Source organism: Eretmochelys imbricata, chromosome 7 (genome assembly GCF_965152235.1).
Source record: "Eretmochelys imbricata isolate rEreImb1 chromosome 7, rEreImb1.hap1, whole genome shotgun sequence".
NCBI classification, from domain to species: domain Eukaryota; kingdom Metazoa; phylum Chordata; order Testudines; family Cheloniidae; genus Eretmochelys; species Eretmochelys imbricata.
Genome location: NC_135578.1, coordinates 27,573,469 through 27,588,583, shown reverse-complemented (window position 1 = coordinate 27,588,583; position 15,115 = coordinate 27,573,469). Strand labels below are relative to the sequence as shown.

The window sequence follows — 15,115 nt, the reverse complement described above, 5'->3', positions numbered from 1 at the left end:
GAGCGGGTGACCACCCCCGCTACAGGGCTCTTTGGCACATTGGCACAACATAAGCCTGTTGACTCCCACTCCCTAAGGAGGTTTTATAAGCCCTCCCCCTTGTCCAGGGTGGCATTCTGAGTAGGGACCAGGTTTTGGGCCTTGCTGTTTTGCATCATGCTCGTCATCTTTTCCAGGCTGGGAAGGAATTTTTCCTCACCACTGGATTGGCCTGGGCAGGGTGTGTGTTTCCACTTTCTTCTTGGTAGCCCAAATAAACAGTAGGTAAGATAGGTTGTAAAATTTATGTGGTTGGAACTTGGCAAGTAATTGTTCATCAGGGGTCTGGTTCCCTAATAAACTGGAGTCTGAGGTGGACTTATGGGGAAGCATCCCCTAAAGAAGCTGAGGAAAGATGGATTGGGACTCCTAACGTCTGGTACAGTGGGGAGAAAAACCCCTTTCCCCAGCTCCCTTAATCCTTGTACAAGGGGTGGGTGCTGGGGACCCAGCAACAGGTTGTGAGTGGGAAGAGCCAATGGGAGCCCTCTCAGATAGGTGGAAAGGATTAAGGAAAGACTGATGATCTGCACTATATGATTTAATGCTGGGTAGTTCCCAGATGAGATAAAGTTGTGGCCTAATTAAACCACATCTCTTGTAGTCTGTCTTTCTTCCTGCATAGCCAGGACAATAACAGCTGAGAGAGTGACTGTGCTGTATAGGACTCTGCCTCAGGCACGTTGATTGTAAGGTGATGAATGTTTCAGTGGAAATACATGAACTACAAGGTATTAGTTGTTTGCATTAGCTCAGTAAAACTAGTTGCATGTAAAATTGAAAAATGACACTTTTCAAAGCGTTTAAAGCTTTCAGGTACCAATCGTGTATCATTTATCTGTTTCTATGCTCAGTAGCTATCCTTTTGCCCTAATAAATATAAAGAAGAAATCCTATAAAGTTAATTTCCACAGGATTATGTATCTAGTCTCTGTGTCCTATTATTATTTATAATCGTGTACTTAGTTATAACAATGATTGGGATTCAACTTCATGGGCTTTGTCAAAGATATTATATTTGGATCTTTTACATTTAGTAAACATTTGAAAAACTTTTTTGTTTTCAAAGGTTGAAAGATTAAAATGGGGTTATGTACTGCTGCTAGTTGCCTCCAAAGTTTGCTAGAATCCCTGTTTTTGAGCTAGGTCTCTCTCTCTCTTTTTTTTTCCTTTCTCACATATACACCCACACTCTCATGCACCCCCCCATCAATAATTGTATCTAAATCACTTTTGCTTATCTTGTTATACTTTTTCCAGAAGAAGCCAAATACCATTTAGGAGTCTTTACACATACAGATGATGATTTCTTTCTCCAGAAAAAAGTCAAATCTAGATTTAAATTACTGTCAAAGTTGAAGTTGGATTGTATGAAACCTTTTGTAATATGTATTTGTGATGTTCAGCATGAAATGGATAACTCCTTTTCTTTAAGAGATGCCAGTCAATCCAAATTATGGTTGAAGTAGTATAAAAACCTAGGAGAAAAATGCTATAAAATTCTGCTGTCATAGGTTTTAGCCAATTCCTTTTAACATACTTGATGAAGTCAGAATGCTTTCATAATAGCAGTTCTATTATGAACTAATAGCAGTTCTCGAATTAATGGAAAATATTAAGCTAAAAAGAGAGACTTTTGCCAGTACATAATTGTGCAACAAATGGTTTAGATTGAGAAAACTTTGTGTTAAAATATTACTTCTTTTGTGTACAATGGGGTTGGACTGCCCTTACCATTTAATGTTAAGAGGGATGTGCATTCACAGATATTAAATTGTTTTCAGAAAGAAGTGCACATGTACTAGTTTCCTAAAATGAATCTTTAAGCTCCTAAAAATATGTAGCTTTTTATATCATGTTCTTTTGGTTTAGACAAAAACATATGCTAATAAATATTAGATAGATGAATGAATGGATTAAAATGTAAGAAAATTGTTCAGAGGGTGTAATAACTGAATGCGAATTTTTGTTGCAGTATGAATACTTCAACGCTGTTCTCATAAATGAACGAGATGAAGAAGGAAACTTTTTAGAACTTGGGAAGGAGTTCATTCTAGTGCCAAATGACCACTTCAATAACTTGCCTGTGAACATCAGCCTGAGTGACGTCCAAGTACCAACCAATATGTACAACAAAGGTTAGCTAATATCTTCTTTCTCTCTGCATTCCTCGAGTTAAAGGTATGAAGCAACATGTTGTTAATAAATGACTATGTTTTATAAACTAATTCTGTGCTTTGTTAGAGTTAGTTTCTCTCAGTCTTCAGCTGAGGTAATGCCATAAGAGCTACAGCTCTGAAGATAATTTCTTTTCTTCTATGGCAACATGTATGGTGACCTAATATAATCAACACATTGCATATGTATTTTGCAGCACATATTGTATCAGAGGAAAACTTATTTAGGGCAAATTGCTTTCCATAGTTTCCAGATCAGTTGAACAGGCTGTAAACCGTCATTCATTAGTTAGGCTCATGGCAAATAGAGAGCCTAAATGCACCTTTTAAACATGACGGAGAGTAAACCCATCAAGCAGGTAGGAAAACTCTCAACTGTTTATAACTACAGCTGCTGCTGACTCTTAGGTAACATGTACAGCAAGTTAATTTTAATAAGATATCACACTTGATACTGAATGGTATACTTGACATGTAGTACATAATATATATGCCTACTAAATGCCTGATCTAACAAACTCAGTGGATTGAGCCGGAATATAGGGAGTACAAACTGAACTCATAACAGCTTGTTTTCATTTTCCCATTGGAATTTCTTGTTGTCCAGTCATCAGAATTCAGTCTCTATGTCTGCTTATTGCAATTATAGAGCAACAATCAATTTAATTTTCTGGGCCATTCCAATGATGAAATGTATTAAGTTATATCACACAAGTTTACAAACTGTGGTCCTTGGAGCCCTTGTCAGTGATCCATGGAGAGCTGGCTTCTCATTTAAACTGTGTTAAAAGACAGCTAAAAATGCATTCAGTACTTTCCAAATGCTACAATTCCATGTCAGCAATTGCGGTAATTGACGTAGGGATGTTGTGTAATTGCAAATGAAACGGGAGATAGTCCAAACAATTTAGACTGAGAGGAGAAGTGATTCATGAGGCAACCTTTCTTCTAAGATGTGATTCACACTACGGAGAAGCCTGACAACTCAGAAATTGTAGAGAAATGTTTAAATTTGGGATCACAAAATAACAAAGCTTCACAGAGAATATTTAAAGGTTTGTGAGATGACTGAAGTGGAATATTTTAAAGAGATTTAGAAAAAACTTTGAACACTATCAAATGATTTCTGTTTCACATTTAAAAAGTGCTAATATTTTTCTATTTGTACCTGTCTCTAAATGAGCTCATTCCAGACTTTCTATATTCATATTGAATCCTCATTAAAAGAAAAACAAAAAGGAAATATTATTGTGATGGTTGCAAAGGGTTTTAGAAATGCTAAGTTAGTCATATTTTAGGGAGAAGTTAAATCGCTGAGCAATTGAGGTGATGGGGATTTTATTAAAATGTGAGGACCTTCTTCCTATTTAATATTATACAGTACTTTTCTGTGCAGAACTACTTTTCAGACCCTAATGAACTACACATTCAGGCCTAAGTCAACTGGGCTGTCAAATCATGTTTTGGCCACTCATACAGGATCTGCCTATAGAGAGATATGAGGGAATCCATGGTGGTGATTCCTGTCTCCACTTTGCCTAATTCAAACCAGCCAAAATAATCACTTTGTGCAGCTGCAGAAACATTATTTTTATCTTTCAAATTTTTTCCAACTGCTGAAATCTGGATTATTGCTGATATTTTCCTAAAACAGATACACAGACTCAGCTTGGATGTTCACGTTGACATTCCCTCAGCAAAGCGAGGTGATCCATATGCTTAGGCTTTTTGGCACACCATACTCGTGTTTATCCATTACAGTGTATGGTCCTCGATAGCTTAATCAAACCGTTGGCTTAAGGCATAGGCACTGGATAGTTATGGATTGCCAGCAAAGCACCTGCATAACAGAGAATGTCCTTTGGTCAGCTGCGTCTTTTGTCTCATTTTGTTGGATTCGTAGGGAATTGGCAAAACCACACAGTATTGCCAACCAGAGTATTTGAAATCATGAGTCAAGCCTCAATAATAATGAGATTGGCTTAAAAATCATAAGACTTTTAAAAATAATAATTTTGGGGGACTTTTTAAAATATTTGCCCTCTGTTGTTCGTGCCTAACTGGTATTTCTACACTGCAGTTAGACACCTGTGGCTGGCCCATGCCAGCTGACTCAGGTTTGCGGAGCTTGGGCTAAGGGCTTTTTTAATTGTGGTGTAGATGTTTGGGCTTGTGTTCTGGGACCCTCCCACCTTGCAGGGCCCTAGAGCCTGGGCTCCAGCCTGAGCCTGAATGTCTACACTGCAGTTAAACAGTCCCTTAGCCCGAGCCCCGGAAGCCTGAGTCAGCTGGTCTGGGCCAGCCCGGGTGTCTAACTGCAGTATAGACATATGCTTAGAATTCACATTTTCAAGCTTTTGTCTGCAACTATGAGGGCTAGAAATTTACTTGGGGTGGAAAACAATGAGATTTCACATAATTCCATGAATCCCAGAGCTGGGACTTAAAGCAACACAGCAAATATCGGGAGATTTGTGATAAAACCAGAAGAGTTGCCAACACTGAATGCCACAGATATTAGTACAGATTGTGAATTACTAGATACCATCAGAGATATTTGGGCAGTGCTCCCATCAGTGTCTGGTTGGGTGGGCACAAGTGGCAGAAGGCCGATAAGCACAGTAGAACTTATCACTTATTCAGCTATTACAGACTGCTCAAATGTAGCAGTCTAAATTTATACAGCACTTCACAGACCATAGGTAAGACCCATTACCTTCCTGAGGAGCTCACAATCTAATATGCAAACTGTTCAAGGAAAAACAGCCAACCAGCTTAAAAAAAACCAGACAACCCAGCCTAGCATGGAAATATATATAAGTAAGTTTATATACAAGCTGTTTGACTGAGTGAAGAGCACTTATCCATACTGTAAAGGTACATTTAAACATGCAACAGGGGAATCACTTACTAAATAAGAGGATTTGTGCACAACTATATTTTCTTTCTGGGATAATTTTCTGATCCTAAATTTTGCATTGGCGTGGGGGTTAGTCTGATTATTAGTGTGCCATTACCAAGTGTGATCTTGGATGGTACCTGTCTCTCTTTCCCTGTGTCTCCTGTGTACTAGCCTATACGAAACTGAGTACATTAATTAACAAGATATGAATCTTCACCATTGTAATGCAAAGCTATTGATTTTTAGACTGTGAAGCTAGTACAAGTATTGGGTTGTAGTGAACAGACTGATGTTTCTGAATTCCTATCATGAATATAACTGAAGGAGTTCTGAAGCTAAGTGGGATGTTAGTGTGCTTATTTATATGTCAAAACACACAACACTCTTCCAGTGCTCAGCTGTTTCACCAAGAGACTCATGTTCTGTTTCTGAGGTTATTTAAAATGCAAAAGTTTGAGGACATGGTGCTGGAAAGTATCTGTTTACAATAATGTTTTGTTTTTCAAGCAGTTTGAAAAGCATAGAAGTTCAACAGTCATTAGACATGAATTTAGAGAAGTTTTCGTAAGACTCAAGATAAGGTGCCATTTTAAACAATGAGTAAATTATGTAAAACCAGCATGAGATCAGAATCCTCCCTTGTGTATTTTAGAAACACTAATAGTCAGATACTTAGGTGTGTCAGAGCAGTGCTAAGCACACCTTGGAAAACGGTGCATAGGTGGCTTGTTGACACTGACCTTTCCACCCTCCATCTCTCCTTCCCCCATCCATGAAGACTACCTGAAGCCAAACTGTCAGTTAGAGCAGCTTCAGGGTTACTTTAACTTGCATGAGCTGATAATGACTCCCATGGAGCAGCTCTCCTGGCCAGGATTGTTGGAGTGCATTGTGCTCTGGCCCTGCATTCTCCCCAGTACACATGCTTTGCCAGGTGGTGGGAAGCAGGTAGCTAACTGGGGAATCCTCAGTTGATATTTAATTACTGCTTCAAGGCCCATTTGTGCTACTGTTGAGGTACAAAACACATTTACCAGAGGCCAAATATATGGACCAACCTCTGCAACATCTCTCAGAAACCAGTTTCAGCAGCAGGAGTCTGATGTCCAGTTGGGGGAGACAGCAGACAGTAGTTTGAGTCCCAAGGTTGTCATTTAAGGTACTATGGGCCTGATCATGTTCTCATACCACATATACACCTGTTTCAGAGTAGCAGCCGTGTTAGTCTGTATTAGCAAAAAGAAAATGAGTAGTAGTGGCACCTTAGAGACTAACCAATTTATTTGAGCATAAGCTTTTGTGAGCTACAGCTCACTTCATCGGATGCATTCAGTGGAAAATACAGTGAGGAGATTTATATACACACAGAACATGAAAGAATGGGTGTTATCATACATGCTGTAAGGAGAGTGATCGCTTAAGATGACCTATTACTAGCAGGAGAGCGGGCTGGGGGGGGAGAAAATCTTTTGTAGTGATAATCAAGGTGGGCCATTTCCAGCAGTTAACAGGAACGTCCGAGGAGCAGTGGAGGGGGGGGGGGGAATAAACATGGGGAAATAGTTTTACTTTGTGTAATGACACATCCACTCCCAGTCTCTATTCTAGCCTAAGTTAATTGTATCCAGTTTGCAAATTAATTCCAATTCAGCAGTCTCTCGTTGGAGTCTGTTTTTGAAGTCTTTTTGTTTTAATATTGTGACCTTTAGGTCTGAGATCGAGTGACCAGAGAGATTGAAGTGTTCTCTGACTGGTTTATGAATGTTATAATTCTTGACATCTGATTTGTGTCCATTTATTCTTTTATGTAGAGACTGTCTAGTTTGCCCAATGTACATGGCAGAGGGGCATTGCTGGCACATGATGGCATATATCTCATTGGTAGATGTGCAGGTGAATGAGCCTCTGATAGTGTGGCTGATGTGATTAGGCCCTATGATGTGTCCCCTGAATAGATATGTGGGCAAAGTTGGCAACGGGCTTTGTTGCAAGGATAGGTTCCTGGGTTAGTGGTTCGGTTGTGTGGTATGTGGTTGCTGGTGAGTATTTGCTTCAGGTTGGGGGGCTGTCTGAAGGCAAGGACTGGCCTGTCTCCCAAGATTTGTGAGAGTGATGGGTCGTCCTTCAGGATAGGTTGTAGATTCTTGATGATGCGTTGGAGAGGTTTTAGTTGGGGGAAGAAGGTGACGGCTAGTGGCGTTCTGTTATTATCTTTGTTGGGTCTGTCCTGTAGTAGGTGACTTCTGGGTACTCTTCTGGCTCTGTCAATCTGTTTCTTCGCTTCAGCAGGTGGGTATTGTAGTTGTAAGAATGCTTGATGCCCACCTTGATTATCACTACAGAAAGTTTTCTCCACCCCTCACTCTCCTGCTCGTAATAGCTCATCTTAAGTGATCACTCTACTTATAGTGTGTATGATAACACCCATTTATGTGACCATCGCTTATTAGCACCGTAGTGTCATCATGATATCTTCATTATCTGGACCCATGGAAAAGAAGCCCTTGAGGAATTCCAGCATGATTTCAACAATTTCCATCCCAACATCAACCTCAGCCTGGACCAGTCCACACAAGAGATCCACTTCCTGGACACTACGGTGCTAATAAGTGATGGTCACATAAACACCACGCTATACTGGAAACCTACTGACCGTTATTCCTACCTACATGCCTCCAGCTTTCACCCAGACCACACCACATGATCCATTGTCTATAGCCAAGCTCTACGATGCAACCGCATTTGCTCCAACCCCTCAGACAGAGACAAACACCTACAAGATCTCTGTCAAGCATTCTTACAACTACAACTACTCACGAAAGCTTATGCTCAAATAAATTGGTTAGTCTCTAAGGTGCCACTAGTACTCCTTTTCTTTTTGCAGATACACCTGTGTGATTTGTTGAATTAAACGGAATTGTTTAGCTTTACTGCGGGGCAAATGAGAGTGATCTCAGACATATAGCTACAGTCGAACACACTGATAGTGAACAGAGATGATAAAGTGCTTTTATGGTGAAATAAAATGACAGACCCAAATGGTTTCGGGTCACTGCAACATTCAGAATACAATCTGGCTTTATTAAATCTCTGCTTTAAGTAAATATGTTCAATATAAACACTGACTTCATTATAAAAATTCACTTTAAGGAATTCACTGTAATTTTAACCGTGGTCCAAACAGGGAAGCAAATCATCACAAGGACATTTTTAAAGCACGAACAGTTTGTTGTATAAAAAATTTAATACACTGTGTAGTGAGGTTGGCTTTTCCATCTGGTCATGTGTCTGCTACCTCAGTTTCCCCAACCCAGTTTCCTGAAGAATGCACGAAGACTTGCATGGTTCCAGGATACCCCCTTCTTTGGGTCTAGTTTATTAACAAGAGTTCAGTGTCAACTCAAATAGAAATCTTTCCCACAGACGTTACAGTTCCTTCCCAAACCACAGTACTGATGTCTGGCCTTTGCTAAAACCTCTCCCAAGTGAGGCTTCTATTCCTGCTCCCTGCAGTGTCTCCCTCCAGGCTTTCTGCTTAATTGGCGTAGAGTGCCTCTGCTAGGTCCTAACCCTGGTTTTCCCTGCTTTATTTAAACGGGCTCCCTCTTAAAGGAAGTGCTGTCTCCAGGTTGCTATCATGTGGCACTTGGTCACCTGACCCAGCTGCCAGCCAAAGCTGTGAAGTAGGGTCATAGATACATATATGTGCCTCTAGACTCCTACCACACTGTTTACTCCTGGGGGAATTTTGTGTCAGTGCGCAAGTTCAGAATTAATGTCCTCCACAAATTCCATCCCCCTCCAGAATAATTGATTCTGAGGGGGAGGCAAAGGGAAGCCACAGGAGGGGCACACTGCAGTTACATCTTTCACCCACCAGGGGCTGATGTGGCACCAGAAGAGAGGGCAGCTGGTTTACTGGCCGGAACTAAAGTTACATACTTAGTTGCAAGAAGTTTGATGAAATAACTAAATAGACACTACAAGTGAAAAGTGTAATTTTTCTTGGCAACAGAAACCAAGTAGGCTTAGCTAAATTGATTTACGTTAATGGAAGATTTTCTTTTATACTCATTTCCAGTTGACTTTATGCAATCTTATCTCACTCACTGAGTTTTATAATGCAGAAATATTTCCAAAAGGATAAACTTTTCATCCAGTTAGCACAGTTGGCAATGGAATTAAATGTTCTCTATAGCGCTGCAAAACTTAGTTATCTATTGAGCTGTTTTGTTCTGTGTTAAATTTAGTTACAGTAAGAAATTGGGGTGGGGAGAGTCCAAACCTACTTAGTATCAGATAAAATACAGATTTCAAAAATCTGACTGCTCTGTTCGCCTATTTATTTTAAATGTGTTTCTATTCACATTTTGGAATGCATCTTTCTACAGCAAGTGTCAGGAGCGAAAACACTTTTATGCAATAATACTTTGAAGCACAGTATTTTTAATCTATAGCAGGGATGGGCAAACTTTTTGACCCAAGGGTCACATCAGGGAATAGAAATTGTATGGCGGGCCATGAATGCTCACAAAATTGGGATTGGAGTGCGGGAGGGGGTGCTGGCTCTGGGATGGGGCTGGGAATGAAGAGTTTGGGGTGTAGGAGGGTGCTCTGGGCTGGGACCGAGGGGTTCAGAGGGTGGGAGGGGGATCAGGGTTGGGGCAGGGTTATGGGAAGGGGTGCAGGTTCTGGCTGGGGGTGTTGGCTCTGGGGTGGGGCTGGGGATGAGAAGTTTGGGGTGCAGGAGGGTGCTCCAGGCTGGGACCAAGGGTTTTGGAGAGTGGGAGGGGGATTAGGGCTGGGGCAGGGATTTTGGGACGTGGGGAGAGGCTCAGGGGGTGCAGCCTCTGAGCAGCGCTTACCTCAAGCGGCTCCTGGAAGCAGTGGCATGTCCCTTCTCCGGCTCCTACGCTGAGGCGCGTCCAAGTGGTTCTGCACACTGCCCCGTCTGCAGGCACCACCCCTGCAGCTCCCATTGGAGCACGTAGGAGCCAGAGCTGGGCCATGCTGGCTTCCGGGAGCCATGTAGTGTGGCCCCCGACCCAGCTGGAGCAGGGCCAAGCCACGTGCTACAGCCCTGAGACCCAGCACCCCACCTGGAGCACCGAAGCAGGGCCGAGCTGCTGGTGCAACTCGCAGGCCAGCTTAAAACGGCTCGTGGGCCAGAGTTTGCCCACCCTGATCTATAGTCATCACTCCACAATTAGTTTCAGCCAGGATTCCATTATATCCCTTGACACAATTTTTCAAATAATGCACATGCAGCCCATTACTTAGTGTGTGCTGTGTGTCAGTGCTCAATCCACAGAGGATGTAAGTCTAAGGCCTCTATTCAGCAAAGCACATCCGTTTTACTTTAAGCAAATTGACATTAAAGTTGACATTAAAGTTACACAAGTGCTGCTTAAGGGATGGACTTAAGCACGTGGTTGAGTGTTTTGTAAAAGTAGGGCCATATATCTTAAACTGAAACTGTAGAGGTTCATGCTTTAATGCTGTAGGTTCTGGGTTGAATCACTGATGATGACCAAGATGATAGACATTTCATATGTGACAGACATGGTGGGGGAGGTTATATCTTTTATTGGCCCAACTTCTGCTGGAGAAAGAGACAAGCTTTTGAGCTTTAAAAGGGTATGTCTACACTGCAATAAAAGACCTGCAGCTTGGCTGCAGCTGGCCCTGGTCAGCTGTATTGGGATCGGGCTGGGGGGATATAAAATTGCAGTGTAGACATTTGGACTCAGGCTGGAGCCTTGGCTATGAGATCCCACGAGGGGGGTGAGGGGAAAGAGAGTCTCAGATCCCAGGCTCTAGGCTGAGCCCAAACGTCTACACTGCTATTTTTAGCCCTGCAGTCTGAGTCCTACAGGTCTGAGTCAGCTGACCTGGGCTCTGAGACTCGGAGCTCTGTTTTTTTTAATCTCAGAGAGGTTCTTCGGGTTGTGTAAACTCTGTGTAAACTTGCAATCCTGTCTCTTTCTCTAACAGAAATTGGTCCAATAAACGATATTAGCTCACCTACCTTGTCTCGCTCCTAACCTGGGATCAACATGGCTACAGCAACACTTTAAACAATTTCACATGTGCACATTTGAAATTGGCATACTTGCAGCGATGAGGGAAAGACCCAGTGTTACACACACACATTGGATTTGCACATGCACGTTGACTTGCTTTTGGGGCTCTCTCCACAGCTCCCCTATAACTTTGGCTATTAACATTAATTTTCACTGTTGGCCCAGGTGAATTTTTCAACGAAGTTTAAAGAAAAGTGTCCAAACTGCTTCTGAGTTTCCATCAGTAAAAGTGACCTGAATTGAAATTTTGATCAGTGTTGAGAGCAGAATTTATCACATAATACATAACAGCAACATTTAAAAGCCTTCACGTACAGTGAAATTTTTCTAATGACCATCTCCAGTAAATGACTTTCTGATTTAAGTGGCCACTTTAAAGCATCCTCATGCATTTTTACTTGTTGCTCAACACACATTAAATAACCAGCCTTTCAGTATGAGCTGAGATGTATTTACATGAGTCTGTCATTCTTTAGAAATCTGATGCTATTGACCGCCCGATCCAAATGTGATGCACTCCATTGCATTGGTGAAGTTTGCGCTACAGTAATGAAATGTAAACATGTTAGAAACAATTACTGTTTTTAATGGAACATTGTCAAAATACAGCACAGAATATCTTCACAATCTCTCAGTAAAGCTGGAAAGTTGCTGTCCAATTTGGCTTTATAACACAGAGCTGTGTTTTGATTTTCTCTTTTATAGATTATGAAAATTATGCAGGCTTTTAGCACACTGTTTACAGAGATTTTTTTAAAATGTTGAGACATCAGAATTATTCAGACTTAATAAATTTCTCCTCTTAGTTTTCTCTACAATTCTGTCTGACATTAACTTAAAGACTACCAGTACATGTGAGTGATATTGCTATCCCTTTTTTTAGATCACATAAGACAAGCTTCAGAGGATACTGTGTGATTTGAAAAAAAACCCTTTTGGACCACAAATCTGTTCATTTTTTTTAAAGTGACAGTTCTGTACTTAGGCAGATAATATAGTTGAAGCCATCTACTGGGAGCTTGATTCAGATAGCCTTATTTGCAAAGGCATCAGCAGTGTCAGCCAAGCATCAAGGGAAAAAAACCCCCAAACCAGCACCCATGCTCACACACCCAAAAAACAAGCCAAATTTTGCTTTACTTCAGTTTCTCAGAACTCTTGTACATTTAGATGTGCATTCAGTGCATCCACCACTGGAAGAAGAAATCGGGGAAAGTGGTTCACTAATGCTTCCTAATTTGAGTAGTAGTGTTTTATAATTTTGCTCTTTAATCAAGTACAACATGTTTATTTTGAAGATGGTCAGGGCCTTGTCTTACTATGTAATTGTAAAGTTACCTGGGTCTTTGTGGCCTACGTAAGTTCTGAATATTTGCCCTTCAGATTTAGCACTTTGTCATAGCTCTAATTTCAGCTGCTTCATAGTTTCTAAAATATGTGGTATCTACGTGCTAAAATGTTAAATGCATATAAATTTAATCGTTCATTTTCTCCCTTACACTTTTTTTGGGGGGGATTGGGTGGTACCTGGTAAGCTGCAAAACTCATTTGTGGTAGTTAATGTAATAAGGAAAATATAAATGGTGTGCTATTCTTGATTAATGCAGAAAAAGAAAATATTTTTATTTTTAAGCACAAACATTTTGCATGTTTTGAAAGTGGACCTTGACAGTTCGTAAGAAAATTTATTGAATGAATGGTCATCAAAATGTTCCTGTAAATTTGGAATTAAGTTCTGATCTCAGAAGAACTATGAATGTGGCACCTATGCAAAGTTGCCTGGGAGTATCACTGGTTACGATTCATCATCTTAGAGAAAATAATATGGTGGTACTATTGGGTTACAAAATGGTATTTCATTACAAATCCATTTACGGTAGGATTTTCAAATGTTTGGAAGTCAGTGAGAGTTGGGCACCTAACTCCTTTTGGAGCCTTTGAAAATCCCAAGCCTAGTATTTGTTAGGATAAAATAGTCTGTTTTCTAAATTTACTGGTAGTAAAAATAATCCTGGGGAATCCATTGACAAGTTGACAACAATCTTATTCTCACTGCAAAAATGAATATTAATGAATCTCATTGGAGAAGGTGCTCTATCCGAGTAACAATCAGATATGAATTGTGGAACAGTGCAACTCACCAAAATGATCAGATTATAGTGATAAAAAAGTAAAATAAACGGTTATTTAAAACCCTGAATAATTATCAGGTAAAATCTAGCAACTCTCTGAATGCCAGGGTAACCATTTTTAATGAAAAAGAAATCTCTGAGTGCACAGGTACCACCACAACCCTCGCCGCTGCAGCCTCAGTGGTGAGTAGGCTTTGTCTGAGCCTGCAGTAAAGAGAGAACCCTTGGGCCCTTTTAGGGATTGTCCCCCCATCTTTCTCCTGTCTTCATGGTCACACAGCTTCTTGGTGGGTTTAGGGAGGGGAGGAGAGGGACTTCTTGGCTGACTGACTGGATAAAAGGGTGCAACGGAAGACCATTGGCTCTTGTACACCCAAAGGAAGGGGCCTTTCCCCTCCCTGGAGTACTGTCTGCACCAGAGAGCAACAGCTCCTTCCCTCTTCACCGCCTTGGGGTTAGAGTAGGACCAGATATTGAGCCTTGCTGGGGTCTTGTGCTGGCTGCCTTTTTGGGGCTGAGAAGGAATTTTTTCCTCATTGCCATCCTCTCTGCAATTCAGGGACCCAATGGGTAGCTTAGATTGTAAAAATCAAGTTGTTGCAACTTGACTCAAGTGCCCAGTGCAGATAATCCTTCAGTAGGGAGTCTGGCTCCCTGATAATACCCAAAATGGAAGCAGAGTGGGAGAAGGTGCCTCCTAAGGAAGACAAGGAATGATGTGGGGGCTCCTAATGTCATGAACAGTGAGGAGACACCCCTTCCCCCATACGCTCAACCCTTGTATGAGGGAAAGGCGATGGCACCAAATAAGAGGTATAGAGGGGGTGGAGCTGAGGGTAGACCTCCTTCAGGTAGTATGGATTACAGAAGGAAGGAAGACCTGCATTGATCTTGCTATAGCCGGATAGTTACCCAGATGTGATAAGTTAATAAAGTTGCTGGCTAGTTAAAACCACATTCTGGTGTATTGTCTTTCTTCTAGTGGCATCCGGGACAATTCATAACACCGATCAAAAGAGGGAAAAATCTGGTTTGGTCTAATTAACCATCCAGCATTTACTGAATCCAGGGAATTGGTCCACTGCCTTGAGGATGCACAATAATGCCATACTGTAGCAATTTAGTGAGGTCCTAATTTTTCTTTAAATAAATCCCTCTTTGATGTAGAGGCTGGTTTGAGCTTTTACAGGGTGTAGGAAGTGATTTTTATCTATGCTTTCCATAGCTACAGAGTATTTTTCTATGATGGATGGTACAGTCCATGAATACTTTTAAGCATTTCTGTCAACAGGAGATATGGTTTATGTCGACTCAACTGACAAACATAAGGCAAACAATATGTTGCTGAGAGTCTGAAGCTGTGCTTACAGTTTTTTAACAACTATGTGGCTTGTGGATGTAATATAAAATGTTCAATAGTGTGGAGAAAAAGATTCAGAAGTCCTGATTAATTACAGCTAATCAAACTGTAACCAATCAAACTGTACCAGCTAATACGGTAATATTCTGCTGAGACTACTTACATACCATTGACTAGACACTTATTTAAATAGCAACAATCTTTCTGTTGTAAGTTTGACTCAATTACAGTAACCACTTCCTATAAACAATATATTTAGAGAAAAGTATTTGTGAAAATGATTTTAAAAAATCCATTTGCCAGACTCTAATCTAAACAAGTTACAGGAAAAAGTAAATTTAAAATGTTCTTCTGTATTTTCTGGTGTGGTAATTTAATTTAGTTTTTGTCCAGGTTTGCTGCTTTCCATGAGGAGATACCAT

The 15,115-nt window shown here is 40.9% G+C and overlaps 1 protein-coding gene across 1 annotated transcript in view; it reads left to right on the top strand.

The window, feature by feature from the left end:
• CACNA2D3 (calcium voltage-gated channel auxiliary subunit alpha2delta 3) overlaps positions 1 to 15,115 on the top strand; it is a 722,234-nt gene that overhangs the window by 278,474 nt on the left and 428,645 nt on the right. Inside the window, exon 5 of the mRNA XM_077821951.1 lies at positions 2,015 to 2,177. Coding sequence (XP_077678077.1) covers positions 2,015 to 2,177 — 163 coding nt within the window. The remainder of the gene's footprint in view (positions 1 to 2,014; positions 2,178 to 15,115) is intronic.